Raw genomic sequence first — 13,105 nt, 5'->3', positions numbered from 1 at the left:
ACCCATTGAGCATGTTCGGGATGTGCTTGACCGGCGTATACGACAGCGTGTACCAGTTCCCACGAATATCCAACAACCTCGCACAGCCATTGAAGTGGAGTGGACCAACATTCCACAGGCCACAATTGACAATCTGATAGACTCCATGCGACGATGTGTTGCACTGCATGAGGCAAATGGTGGTCACACCAGATACTGACCGGTTCTGGGTCCCCAGACCCCCAATAGCGCAAAAACCTGCACATTCCAGGGTGGCCTTTTGTTGTGGGCAGTCTGAGGTACACCTGTGCACTACTCATGATGTCAGATCAGCATCCTGATGTGGCACACCTGTGAGGTGGGATGGATTATCTCAATATAGCAGATGTGCCCACTACCACACATTTGGACTGATTTGTGACCACTGTTTGGGAGGGATGGTTATATTGTGTATCTGGAATGAATTTTAGGTCTCTACGTCCATCCCATGGGGAATGGGAGCAGTAACAAAGGTGTTGCGTTTATATTTTTGTTGAGTGTATATATATATATATATATATATATATATATAAAAAACACCCAGCACGCCCCTGCGGGCGGTTTATCCTTCAAGCTCGGGTCCTCTACCAGAGGCCTGGGAGCTTGAGGGTCCTGCGCAGTATCTTAGCTGTTCCCAGGACTGCGCTCTTCTGGACAGAGATCTCCGATGTTGTTCCCGGGATCTGCTGGAGCCACTCGCCTATCTTGGGAGTCACCGCACCTAGTGCTCCGATTACCACGGGGACCACCGTTACCTTCACCCTCCACATCCTCTCGAGCTCTTCTCTGAGCCCTTGGTATTTCTCCAGCTTCTCGTGTTCCTTCTTCCTGATATTGCTGTCATTCGGAACCGCTACATCGATCACTACGGCCGTCTTCTTCTGTTTGTCTACCACCACTATGTCCGGTTGGTTAGCCACCACCATTTTGTCCGTCTGTATCTGGAAGTCCCACAGGATCTTAGCTCGGTCATTCTCCACCACCCTTGGGGGCATCTCCCATTTTGACCTCGGGACTTCCAGGTTATACTCCGCACAGATGTTCCTGTACACTATGCCGGCCACTTGGTTATGGCGTTCCATGTATGCCTTGCCTGCTAGCATCTTGCACCCTGCTGTTATGTGCTGGATTGTCTCTGGGGCATCTTTACACAGCCTGCACCTGGGGTCTTGCCTGGTGTGATAGACCCCAGCCTCTATGGATCTTGTGTATATATATATATATATATATATATATATTTTGACCTGGAAGTCCCGAGGTCAAAATGGGAGATGCCCCCAAGGGTGGTGGAGAATGACCGAGCTAAGATCCTGTGGGACTTCCAGATACAGACGGACAAAATGGTGGTGGCTAACCAACCGGACATAGTGGTGGTAGACAAACAGAAGAAGGCGGCCGTAGTGATCGATGTAGCGGTTCCGAATGACTGCAATATCAGGAAGAAGGAACACGAGAAGCTGGAGAAATACCAAGGGCTCAGAGAAGAGCTCGAGAGGATGTGGAGGGTGAAGGTAACGGTGGTCCCCGTGGTAATCGGAGCACTAGGTGCGGTGACTCCCAAGCTAGGCGAGTGGCTCCAGCAGATCCCGGGAACAACATCGGAGATCTCTGTCCAGAAGAGCGCAGTCCTGGGAACAGCTAAGATACTGCGCAGGACCCTCAAGCTCCCAGGCCTCTGGTAGAGGACCCGAGCTTGAAGGATAAACCGCCCGCAGGGGCGTGCTGGGTGTTTTTTTTATATATATATATATATATATTTGGCTCACCTCCCACCTCCTGCTGGATTATTCATGCAACCTGTGGCTTTCACAGAAATAACATATACAGCACATGCAGGACTTACAGGATTAATACTATTAAAAACGGGTTTTCTAAGATTCTTACGTAGTTTATAATAATTTGTATGCAATTTATAAAAAGTAGAAAAAAGCTGATGGCTGAGTTGATCTCTTTCTACACATCCAGTTAGTAAATTTCATATAAGACACACTATTTAAATTGCTTTTGCCTGCCTGCAAGCTGCTTTGCAACCCACCTCCACCCCGGCTCCTCTTTTCTGTGGTGTGTCTGACTTGGACCTGCTGACCTGCTGCTCCCAGAGCAGACATATGAAACGTTTGGCTAGCTGGTGAATCTTGCACAACTTTTGCTTCCGAGTTGGAAAACATCACGTATTTTGTGGTTATTTTGGTTTGACTGACATTTATATGTTGAACAAAAGTTAATTTGAAAGGGCAACAAGATCAAAAAGAGAAGCAGCAAGTAGTTTTGATCTGTTCGTTCTTCTTGCTCAGGACCACGTGGCCATGGCAGGTGTCTGTGTGGCTTCGGTCTCAGGAAGAAGACAGCAGTCCTCTCTGCAGTGGCACTCTGATCAGCCCCTGCTGGGCCCTGACGTCTGCATACTGTGTCACCAGGTAAATCCAAAGCAATATTAATAAATCAGTTTCTACATTGCAGTGGAACCACTCAGCGCAGTAATACACAAGTGTAAATCACCCTTAAGTTGCTTCTGTCTCTCTCCTGAAGGTTTGGCGGCGATCCGTCCCGGTACGTGGTGATAGTTGGGGGGTCCGAGCGGCGCCTCACACCGGAGCAGGTGGTGGTTCACAGGAAGTTTAAGGGTCAGAGCGGTGGACACGATCTGGCTTTGCTTAAGCTACCTAGCTCAAAGAATCACTGTCTGACCTTTGATCCCAACACCAATGCAGCATGCCTTCCTGCCACTGACACAGACTCAGGGGGAAGTACTCCATCTTCTTGTGTGGTCACGGTTACAGCTGGCTGGACGGGTCCAGGTAGGCAGTTATATAAAGATAGATGAAACATCTGGGTGGAGGAGATCACCAGTTTGTGAGTAGTGTGTTTCAACACAGGTGCACAAATTTGCAGAAGTACAAGAATAACCTGGAATTGTGGAATTTTTGAGGTTTACTTTGACCAGTAAGTTTTATAGAAGGTGCTGGGCTACAAATCAGAAACACTTTCATTCTGAAAATCTGTTCAGTTACATCTGCAGTAACATCTTTAATGACAGTCTAACATTCAACAAACACATATAGAACAGTGAAAATCAGCAAATCTTCACATCAGTATTTCATAGAGGACAGAATATAAATGAGAGAGCAGATGAGCTGGACTAGTGTCAGGAGCAGGATCCCAACAACATGAGGCCGGATTGCTATGAAATTACTATGGAATTTAATACAGGTTTTCCTTTTCCACTGCAAACAAATCACAATGACATCGATGAGTTCCTAACTTTTCCTCTGGCGCCACCGTGTGGTTAATATGTGCACTGTTTGATGAAACTAGCCCTCAGTGGTACATGGATTAACAGGAAACTGCATTTCATTTCATTCCCTGTGATTTGATTTTGTTTAATTAACAGTGAAAGTGCTAATTGACCAATAGGAAAATAACTGTAAATGAGACATGACTCTAAAGGTTCATTTCTATCTGTTGTCTGGTGAAGCCAGTTACAGCAGCTGCTTGAAAATGAAAAAGAATTGTCTCAGTTATCACATGCAGTAGAGCTAATTCATACTGACAAAAAAATTAGCAAAATGCACATCAATCATCAGGCTACGTAACACAAAAGGCAACGAAGAAACAGAAAACATGACACACGCACATCTAAGCCCTCCCACAAGATGAATTTTAATAACTCTGGAGATCCCATCACATTTCATCGTCTTTGTTCAAATACGTGTACAACAATGGCATTTCCATCAGCTGCTTCTGTACTGTCGGGTGCTAATTAGCAAAAGTTAGGGCTTACATTAGAATACTAACAAGGTAATCTAAGCCTGCCCCCCCGCATAATCACGGCTTCACAGAGCTGCTGTAATCTTTCTAAAAATGCTCTAATTTGCAGACTTTTTTCAAAGCAGAAATATAAATGTTGGATAAAGCCATATTCAAAATTATTGTTTCATTTTGTTGCGACATTTTGAACTGAAGGCTTTCATTGTTATGATAACATTCAAAGAGGAAAATGTAACAATAATCTTGAATAACTGAAAAATTAAGGTACTGATCACAGAACAACATCAATTTTCAAGACTTTGTTTAAACAGCTCGTCAGATTCTTACTATAATGATCAGTAGTTCATACAATGAATGGCAACAACACCTTTATCCAACCGTAGTTAAAGCAGATGGGCTACAGCAACAAAACCCAAAATGAGTAAAGTATTAGTATAATATTGTTATTATTAATTATTGAATTAGTGATATGTTGATGATTTTAAATACTTCTATATATTCCTCAGTAGCTTGATCTAAAATAATGCAATTAATCTGAGAAGTTATAAGTAACTAAAACATTAAGTAAATGGAGTATGAAGTTGAATATTCACATTCAGAATGCGATGGAGTAAAATCAGAGCGCAGCATAGTACAAGTACTTGAATAAATATACTCTGTAACATTCCTGCTGGCTCTATCCATGCTCTCATCCAGTGGTTTTGGGGACTATAAGATTAATGGTACTCTACTCCAGTGGCTATGGTGGGGTGGGGGTTCAGGAAGGGTTGGTGCCACTCTATGCGATTCTTCTAGACACACCCCTGAAAGATGGTTGGACATGGATAAACATGAGACCAGTCGGGCAGAAAGATGACTTTATATTCTGTTTCTAAAATCAGTTTCTAAGTTATTGATTGCAGATGTGAGAGTGCTCTGTTGGTACTCTCTCATGTGCTTAAACACAGCACTAATGAGTCCTTTGGCCTAACATGTTATATACCACGGCCCAAAATGAGCATAGAAACATGTTTATACCTGTAGCATCGCCTCAATCAGCTGTTTGCTTTAGTATTTGTAATCCTGTTGTCTTCTTTCTCTTCTTCTAGACTCTGTTCTTGCTTCCTGGGTCCCTCTGATGTCATCATGGCAATGTAAGAAGCGCTATGGCAACAGTTTCTCCAGTCACGGCACCCTGTGTGCTGGCAGTCCTCCAGACACCAGCCTCCTCCATGACGACAGTTGCCAGGGCAACTCTGGAGGCGGGTTAGTGTGTCAGGCGGAGACAGGTCGATGGATCCTCACTGGCGTTGTCGCCGGGGGTTACGGCTGCGCTGATCCCTCCTCACCTGCGCTCTACACGCGAGTCAGCCGCTTCAGGAGCTGGATCGACGAGGTCATCAATGTGCAAGCACGCCTGGAGGCGCCAAACGCACATATACAAGGAGATCTGCCACACAATGACATAACACACATGCACAGCGAGGGCAAAGATGTGTCCTTCCACACGCACGGCAAACACGCACACGATCAGCAGCCATCAAATGAAATCAATGAGATTAAACACACACACTCTCATCATTCACACACCAAAAACACACACACACGCCGGGCGGAGGACGCAAACACACAAATTCTGGTCTGATTGAGGCCGTGCCGTTGGCTTACCACCTGTGCCATGTGACCGCCTGAGGAGGGTTAAAGGATGAGGAAAAGAAAAGAAAGATGCTCCCAATCTTCAGTCAGTGCAAATGGCCGTCTGTCAAATCTGAACTCCGTCTTCGTGAATCGCGGGTGTGTGCTGTGGGCAGGCTTTCCTGAGCTGTACGGGTCATTTGCGGTGCTCGACGTGTGAGTTTCAGCCCGTTTAGACCGAAACAGGTCGACAGATTTATCAGCACGCCGATCAGGCCCTTTTACTGAAAAAAAAAAAAAAATCCCAATTGCATGTACTTTAAGGAATCTACTGCTACCGCGTAAAATATTCCGGGGGGAAAATTTTGAGACGGTCACACAAGAATCTATGCTAATTTCACCTATTTACATTGTGTGAGCTTAAGAAAAAGAGCAACACATCAAGTACAAAGGCTGACTGACCATCACTGATGTCCCTTTGAGATGATTAATGTAGATAAACTCCAAACTCCTCGCAGAAGGTGAGGCTCGTCCCACATTAGGTTTTTATAAAAATCCAGATGTGGCTTTCTTTTTCAAACAGGGCTTCTCTCTTCAGGCTGTTGTCTTATACCTTTACTGGTGAAAGTGCAGTTGTTCATTTGGACCCATGACTAAGCTACTCAACTCAGGACCATACCACTGATTTAGCAAGTTTTAGTGCATTTATTACAAATGAGGTCACTTTGCGTTACACACGTTCTCCTTTAGCTTGTTTCTTATTTGTATAGATTAACCTTATTTGCCCCTTTTAAAGCGCTTATTAATGCCTTACTGAGCCAATCTCTTTGTAATCTCTTTTATCTTCCTTCCTTTCACGTCAACTCTCAACCAATCACGGTCTCTCCCTGATCCTGGTTGACCCGGAGGTCTCTTCCTCGTAAAATTGAGTTCTTCCTTCCCACTGTTGCCAACATTGTACTTACAGGGGACTGTCTGATCATTGTAGTAAAAAAGTCTATTGCATCAACTGTTTGGGAATTATTAATACAAAGTTGTTGTACGATTGACTGACAGTCTCATGACCAGATAGGGCAGTTCCCTAATTCTTCTATAATAAATTAAACAGATAAAAGATGCAAAGTTGATTTTAAGTGTTGACCCTGCATTTGAAACATTTAAGGCACAAAGCAATGAAAGTGAAGGTGACCATCATTGGGCTGAAGAACCAAAATAAACCCATCAGAGAGATAGCAAAAACTTTAGGAATGGCCAAATCAGCAATCTGGGACATTCTGATTACACTCAAGAACAACAAGGCCAGATTAGGCCTTGCCAGAAAACAGAGGGACAGATGAAACCAAGATTAACTTGTGGCAGAATGATGGGAAGACAAATGTATGAAGAAGGAGAGAAACAACTCATCAAGTTCTGTCAGAGCTTTGCAAGGGAGGAAGCCGAGCATTTGGTGTTGTCCATAGGTTTTAGACTTCAGGCGGGGTTTTGATCCAAGAATTAAAAACAACTGCTATATTGAAAATAATGCCAGTTAATATGTTTTAAAATGGCTGTAATTCCCAAACAGTTAATGGAATACTTTAGTAAAACCCCTTGAATTAAAGCTGAGACTCTGCACTTTAACCACATATTGATTGCGTGATTGAAAATCCACTGCGATGGTGTGCAGAGGCAAAATTTAAAAAAAAAAAAATCTTATTGTCCAAATATTTATGGACAGACCTCTACCTTAACAAACTGATGTAGTGATAAAGTCATGCAAAGTAAGGGATTATTATGTGCTTTGTCTTGATCATTGATATTTGCAGTAAGCAGCAAATATCACACAAACTTAGACTAACCCAATACAACCAAAAGGAAATAAAAAAAATTGAAATACATATGAGAAATTTAATCATTGTGTGTTACATTATATGACAGAAATGTATGATTTTTTCTATTATGCCAGAACCTTTAATAACAACAAAATGCATATTATTCTTGGTTAAATGAAATAAATTTTAAAAAATGGTTAAAATAGAATTTTATAATAATGCCAATGATTTTCTTTTGGCTGTGGTTAAAAAGAAGAATCCCTGCTAGTGTGATTAATGTGTTATTAATTAATGTGATTTTTGTGCAATACTAAATCAAAATCCCTCACACTAAATGTCTTATCTGTAGATATTTTCTCAGAGTAGTCTAGGGGTAAACCAGGCCGCTCATCCTATGATAACAGCATAGAACAAACAGCTGCAGGCGTCTGATCATTGATTTCTGATGTCTGAGCAGGGAAACAAAGGAAACGGTGGCTGAATAACAACAACCTTGTTTGGAAATAAGTCAACGGTTGCATTAAGTGTACTGGTTAAAGAGCTAAAATGTGCAAAAACATTGGTATGGTCCTTTAAAATTGTACAGGACTCTCCTTTTAAAGCCATTGGAAGCTGACTGTTGAGTCATAAATATCTTTTTGTACTGGCTCTAGATAGATAAATAGACAGGTCCTCAGATAGACAGATAGCTAGCTGCTACTTCTGCATTTAGATAGTATGTGTTCTGCATTCATTCTTGACTGGATTAGATAGCCGAGCTGGTGAAGTTAAACGTTGTCTGATCTGTTGTTCTCTGAGCAGATGTGTGATCTGACCAGAAGATGGCGACATTGCTCTATTTTAACAGGGTCCGTCAGGTACCCTGGTGGTTCTTTTTATACTGTTTATGCTGTAAGTGTATGGACTTGTGCTTAATATACTGTGAACCATTGTGTCGTGAAGCATCCTGTAACCTTCAACTCCAACATTTCTCCAAGCCTGTTGTTATAATCCTGTACATAAACTCAAGCCCTGCTACCACAGACTTGATGTTTGACCATGCAGATCCTGTTGGTTCATGTAAATACTGTAGGTCTCTGGCTGGGCGATGAGGGCGCAGACAGGCTAAAGGGTTTCAGATGTACTCTTGCTTTACCTGTGTTAAACCCATCAGCTGCTCCTCAGTGTAATGTGCTGAATCATGGTTGAGTATTAAAAATGTGTACCTGCTGAGAACAAGTGAGTGTTGCTGTCGTCTCTGTTTTTAGCACCAGATATTTATTAATTAGCTTTCCTGAACTCTGTTTTCCCCATGTGGCGAGAAAACAAGAAAAGAGCTAAAAAAAATGCAGTTCCTCTAATGACCACTTGAGGCTCTGAAAGGGAGTGAATTAACATGTTTAGAACCTGAAACGGTGGTTTGGTTACTTTTATTGACTGTATTCTACACATGGGCACTTCTCACGCCAAGAAGAAAAGAAAAATGTGGCCAAAATGCTAAAATTCAAATTGTAAATAACCTAAACTAGTGGTTTTGTCCATCTTTTATTTACAGTCTATGTTTTCATGTCCATTAGATCAGCGATCCCCAACCTTGTCTGACAATATTTTCATGGACTGACCTTTTAAGGTGTCGCGGATAAATACAACAAAATAAAAGCAGTAACGGTACCAAAAAAAGAAGATTTATTCATAACACACAAAGACCCAGGGAAACCGAGCTAACGATAAAAAAATAACGATTAAAAACCGGGAAAACCATAAATTTTACACCCGAGCCTCAACTTTGCGGCCCGGTACCAAATGACTGATGGACCGGTACCGGTCTGTGGCCCGCTGATGGGGACCGCTGAATTAGATTATATTGTCTCAACACTTTCCACTAAGAAATATTAAACTACAAGAAAATCTTTCTGATTTTAATAATCTTGGTTGGTTTCCATACTAGAAACATGGATTTTATAAACTGGGGGGGTGAGGGGGGGGGGGTGAGGGGGGGGGGGGGGTGAGATTGCTTACAAAACGTTTCTACCGTCCAAGTAATTGAAAAGTAAATCTGCTTAGCTGCTGCTCTCAGTCACCCATGAGCGCTGTTAATCTCTTCTTTTGTTGGAATGGGCTCCCCTCTGAAATAAAAGGGGATCAGAGGATACCCTTGCTGGACTGGATTGTACAGACTATTGAAAACTGTAGAACGAGTGATTTATAACGAGTATAATTGAGATGGTTTTGTTGGGACAAGGCTAATTATTTATAAATCTGACTAATGATGCTAATGATTTGAACAAGATGGGATGCGATTATTGGGATACAAATTTGAATTTGGGCTGGGAATATCGGATTAACATTAAAGTGTATAAAAAAATCTTTGCTTTTTATCTTTCTCACTGTTTGTCTTCTTGTAACCTTTCCTTAATTTTCCCTTTATTCCTTTTATTTCAGACGTGGATGAAATAGTACAATTTATTCTCATTTAAGGGTACTTATACCACAATGCAAAAAAAAAAAAACCTAGAAAAAAAGTTAGTTTTATCTGACTTATAGTTCAAAATAATCCTTATTTAACTTGTACTGGGTCCTCTGCCTTAGCTCCACTCCCTTTAAACTGCCTTTCTTCTGATTGGCTGCCACTAACAAACAGCAGATGACCATATTAGGGAAATCCCCTCCCTCTGATGTCATAGAAAGCCAAGAATAGAAAAAAAAGTGTGAAATTGAGCATCTGAGCAGTCACATGTTTGATCCCATCCCACCACATCCCAAATGCACTCTGGTGGTTATAAAAGGATGGATATCTTTACTGTATACATTTGTAAATGCATTGATTGGAGGATAAGATATCTGATCAGCAATTGGTCGATAATGTGTCAGATGAGTGTATATATGATCGAAATGAAGGAAAATTGTGATAAAACCCCTTCAGATAATGCAAACTAAAAAAAAAAGAATTTTCCAAGTAACACAACTTAAATTGTCTGATAAATCTGTCAAATGTAAGAAATAAATGGTACATAAAAACATCTGCCTAAAACAGGGTCAGCAGCGGTAATACTGACACAAACACCAGAGCAAAAGTTCAGACAGATAATGATGAGCTATAGAGAAACAGCGCACAGTGGTGCGTGCACACGGATAATTGCTGTGTCATTTTCTAATTTAAGCTTGCAGAGCACGTGTATGGGCTGCATTCATACCCTCAGGTGAGTGGATGCATCTGTGTGAGCCAGTGAATAGTGTTATGTGGGCCTTCGGTAGGATACAAGATAATATGTTAGTTCACCTTTAACTGAAAGATTAGAGCCAAGTTAATCTGGCTTATTCAGTATGTTTGAGTATCAGGGCAAAGAAAACACGAGCTCGGAGATGAAAAACAAAAGCTGATATTGTTTTCCAGGAAGTAACATTGTGGTTTACGTAAGCTTGCCGCCATGGCTTCCTGCAGCAGTCTCTGGTGTGAAGAACAGTTTCAGTGCTCAACCTCTGAGGTCTTCACTGAGCCCATGTCTGTTGCAATGTTTCCTCAACTTTTGTGAGGCCTGCTGGGACAATAATGACCACCGCTAGTTTGCAAACTGCAAGCAGGTTAACAGAATTTCTCCATGAACGCCTGACATCTTTGTATGAGAGTCACCTGGAGCCTCCACAGGGTTGAAGGCCTGAAGAGAAAGACATGCTGTGCAATCTTAAGATCACTGTGGACCACAGGTTGCACAAGAATCGCAGTCTTCTTCTGGACTTGCTTAGCAGGACGGAGCGTGTTTGCACTCATTCTAGACTTTGAATGAAGAACTCGACCCATATTTACCCTGTAGCACAGATCCTATGGCTATAATCCTTGTAAAAGCTTAATATCAAGATATGTATTCTACACATTAACAGGATTAAGGTTCAAAAGTGGGCATTTCAGTCCTGTCAGACCTAAGGTAATATGTTCAGATGTTCAAACACTTTATGTTTTAGTAAACTTACATTGTGGTGTGGCTCATCTAGACAAGAATAAACACCTGAGAGGATATATAGTATCGGGGTGCTGTGTGCAGGAATAACACAAAATAAACTGCAATGCTGATGCTCATGGTTGCATGATGCAATGGTCTGATGTGTTGTTAACAGTTTTTGGGCTTCAAGGACTTTTGTAAAAGCTTTATGAGACAAAAGATTTGGAGTGAATAGTGTGAAGATACTGAATTTATTCTAACACACATACAACTTCCCCCCCTTAGCTGTGCTGTTTCCTGTGATAGCCTTTGAAACTTTGCTTTTTTTGTACTGCCAGAGACACTGAAATCTAAAAGAGAACTCTGCAACAGCAAAGATAGTGGAACAAGTTTAACTTTTAGGGGTTAAAAAGAGCTTAAAAACATTATTTTGGGGTGAAGTCAGCAAACCTTTTAAGTGGTTTTTGTCAAATTTCAGTTTTTATGTCCCTGTAACTGTCCCCAGTAAAAGCACTTTAAAACTTTAAAAGCATTTTGTACTCTTTGATGTGCTGACTTTTGGGACTTGCAGTCAGTGAGCACACATATTTCACCTGGACACTTGATGTTGAAAGCTGGGACATTTGCTCTTTTCTCACTATTATTTTTAAAACTTATATTTTAAAACGATTCCAGTTTTGCAAACTAACCAAATAAACTCACAGTGGATAGAATCTGTGGGCTGTATCTATGAGTCACTGGTGAGTTTCTAGTGGTAGTGACATCAGTGGTTACCACCTTAGGCTGAGGGATTTTGTTTGTGCGAGGCTGACAACAACCGAAATGGGTGGAGCGGGTTTGTGGACTGGATACCGGCACGCCTCGGTGGCAAATGTGTGATTTTATATGATGTTTTTTAAGTAGTTACAAGCATTTTGCAGGATCACCTTGCCACAAAAGCTGAGCATGATTGAAAAGACTTTTACAAACTCTGAGATGAAAGAATGAAAGACGGGGAAAAGTCCTTTCAGACCTCAAAGTCAAAAGTAATTTACATTCAGGAGACTTGTTCTGGCTTTTCTCCCAATTTCATAGGCACTAAAAAGTCAGAGGTCAGAGAGAGCTAACAAGACACATTCCCTCCAGAGTTCCTCCCTTTCTGTGTCTTTGATAAAGTAACTATAAGTGTGGAAGTTAACCAACTGCAGAGCTCTTCTCATTAATCACACAGAAAGCAAAGGAACCGGGGGGAGCTGTCCTACATCCCAGATTCACACACACACAAGCCAGACCCTTAAAATAACCGGGACCATCATAAATAACAGCAAAAAACCTTTTTAAATGAAGCTGAATCATTACTCAACACTTCAGTGTTCGGCTCAAATAAGACCAGTGGAAAACGGTAAAGGCTGAAGTGGTGAGAAGGGAAGCTGCACTATCTGTTGAGCAGCGATTGCTTTAGTCTGTATGTATGTTAATGGCCTGCAGGCTTTGCAGTGTTACTCGGGGCTTAATCTGAATTCGTGATGCGATGACAGTCCTGCACAGAGGGCAAATATTATGCCAGCTGTTGTTGCTCAGTGCATCCTGCCAACCAGTGACACACAACCTACTGCCAGTTTGTTTAACTCTGCTCTAATCAAAATCTTCCTCCTGCAGCAAGCCAGTGTCTCCTTGCTTAACATCGCCTGGGACAAACTAGTATCCTTCCTAAAATTCCCCAAAAGCGAGTATGGGAGCAGAGATTTTCAGCATAGCTAATCAATGTTGCAGTGTTACATAATCTGCAAAGTGTGTTACATCTCTATTAGCGCCAAATTTGGTGATTTCAGGACAAGTATGAGCAACCATGGTGACAGAAAGCACACTGGGTAAACAAAGGGTTTTTGGCAGGTTCCTCTGTCTGGGAATGGATGGAGTGCAAGCGATGGATACCTTTCTACTAAGATTTTTTTCTTTTTAAGAGAAAGGACAAAAATGTTTCCATATGACAGTGGC

At 41.8% G+C, this 13,105-nt stretch overlaps 1 protein-coding gene across 1 annotated transcript in view; it reads left to right on the top strand.

Annotated features, from left to right (window-relative positions):
- Positions 1–8,421, top strand: part of LOC308390347 (neurotrypsin-like) — a 37,015-nt gene extending 28,594 nt beyond the window's left edge. Inside the window, exons 12-14 of the mRNA XM_080872275.1 lie at positions 2,313–2,435; positions 2,548–2,816; positions 4,875–8,421. Of these exons, the coding sequence (XP_080728401.1) occupies positions 2,313–2,435; positions 2,548–2,816; positions 4,875–5,410 (928 nt within the window). The 3' untranslated portion in view covers positions 5,411–8,421. The remainder of the gene's footprint in view (positions 1–2,312; positions 2,436–2,547; positions 2,817–4,874) is intronic.
- Positions 8,422–13,105: the final 4,684 nt, after the last annotated feature.

This window comes from Rhamphochromis sp. 'chilingali' (genome assembly GCF_963969265.1).
Source record: "Rhamphochromis sp. 'chilingali' genome assembly, chromosome: 22".
Lineage (NCBI taxonomy): Eukaryota > Metazoa > Chordata > Actinopteri > Cichliformes > Cichlidae > Rhamphochromis > Rhamphochromis sp. 'chilingali'.
The sequence above is the reverse complement of the archived record's forward strand: the minus strand, read 5'-3'. Positions and strand labels throughout refer to the sequence as shown.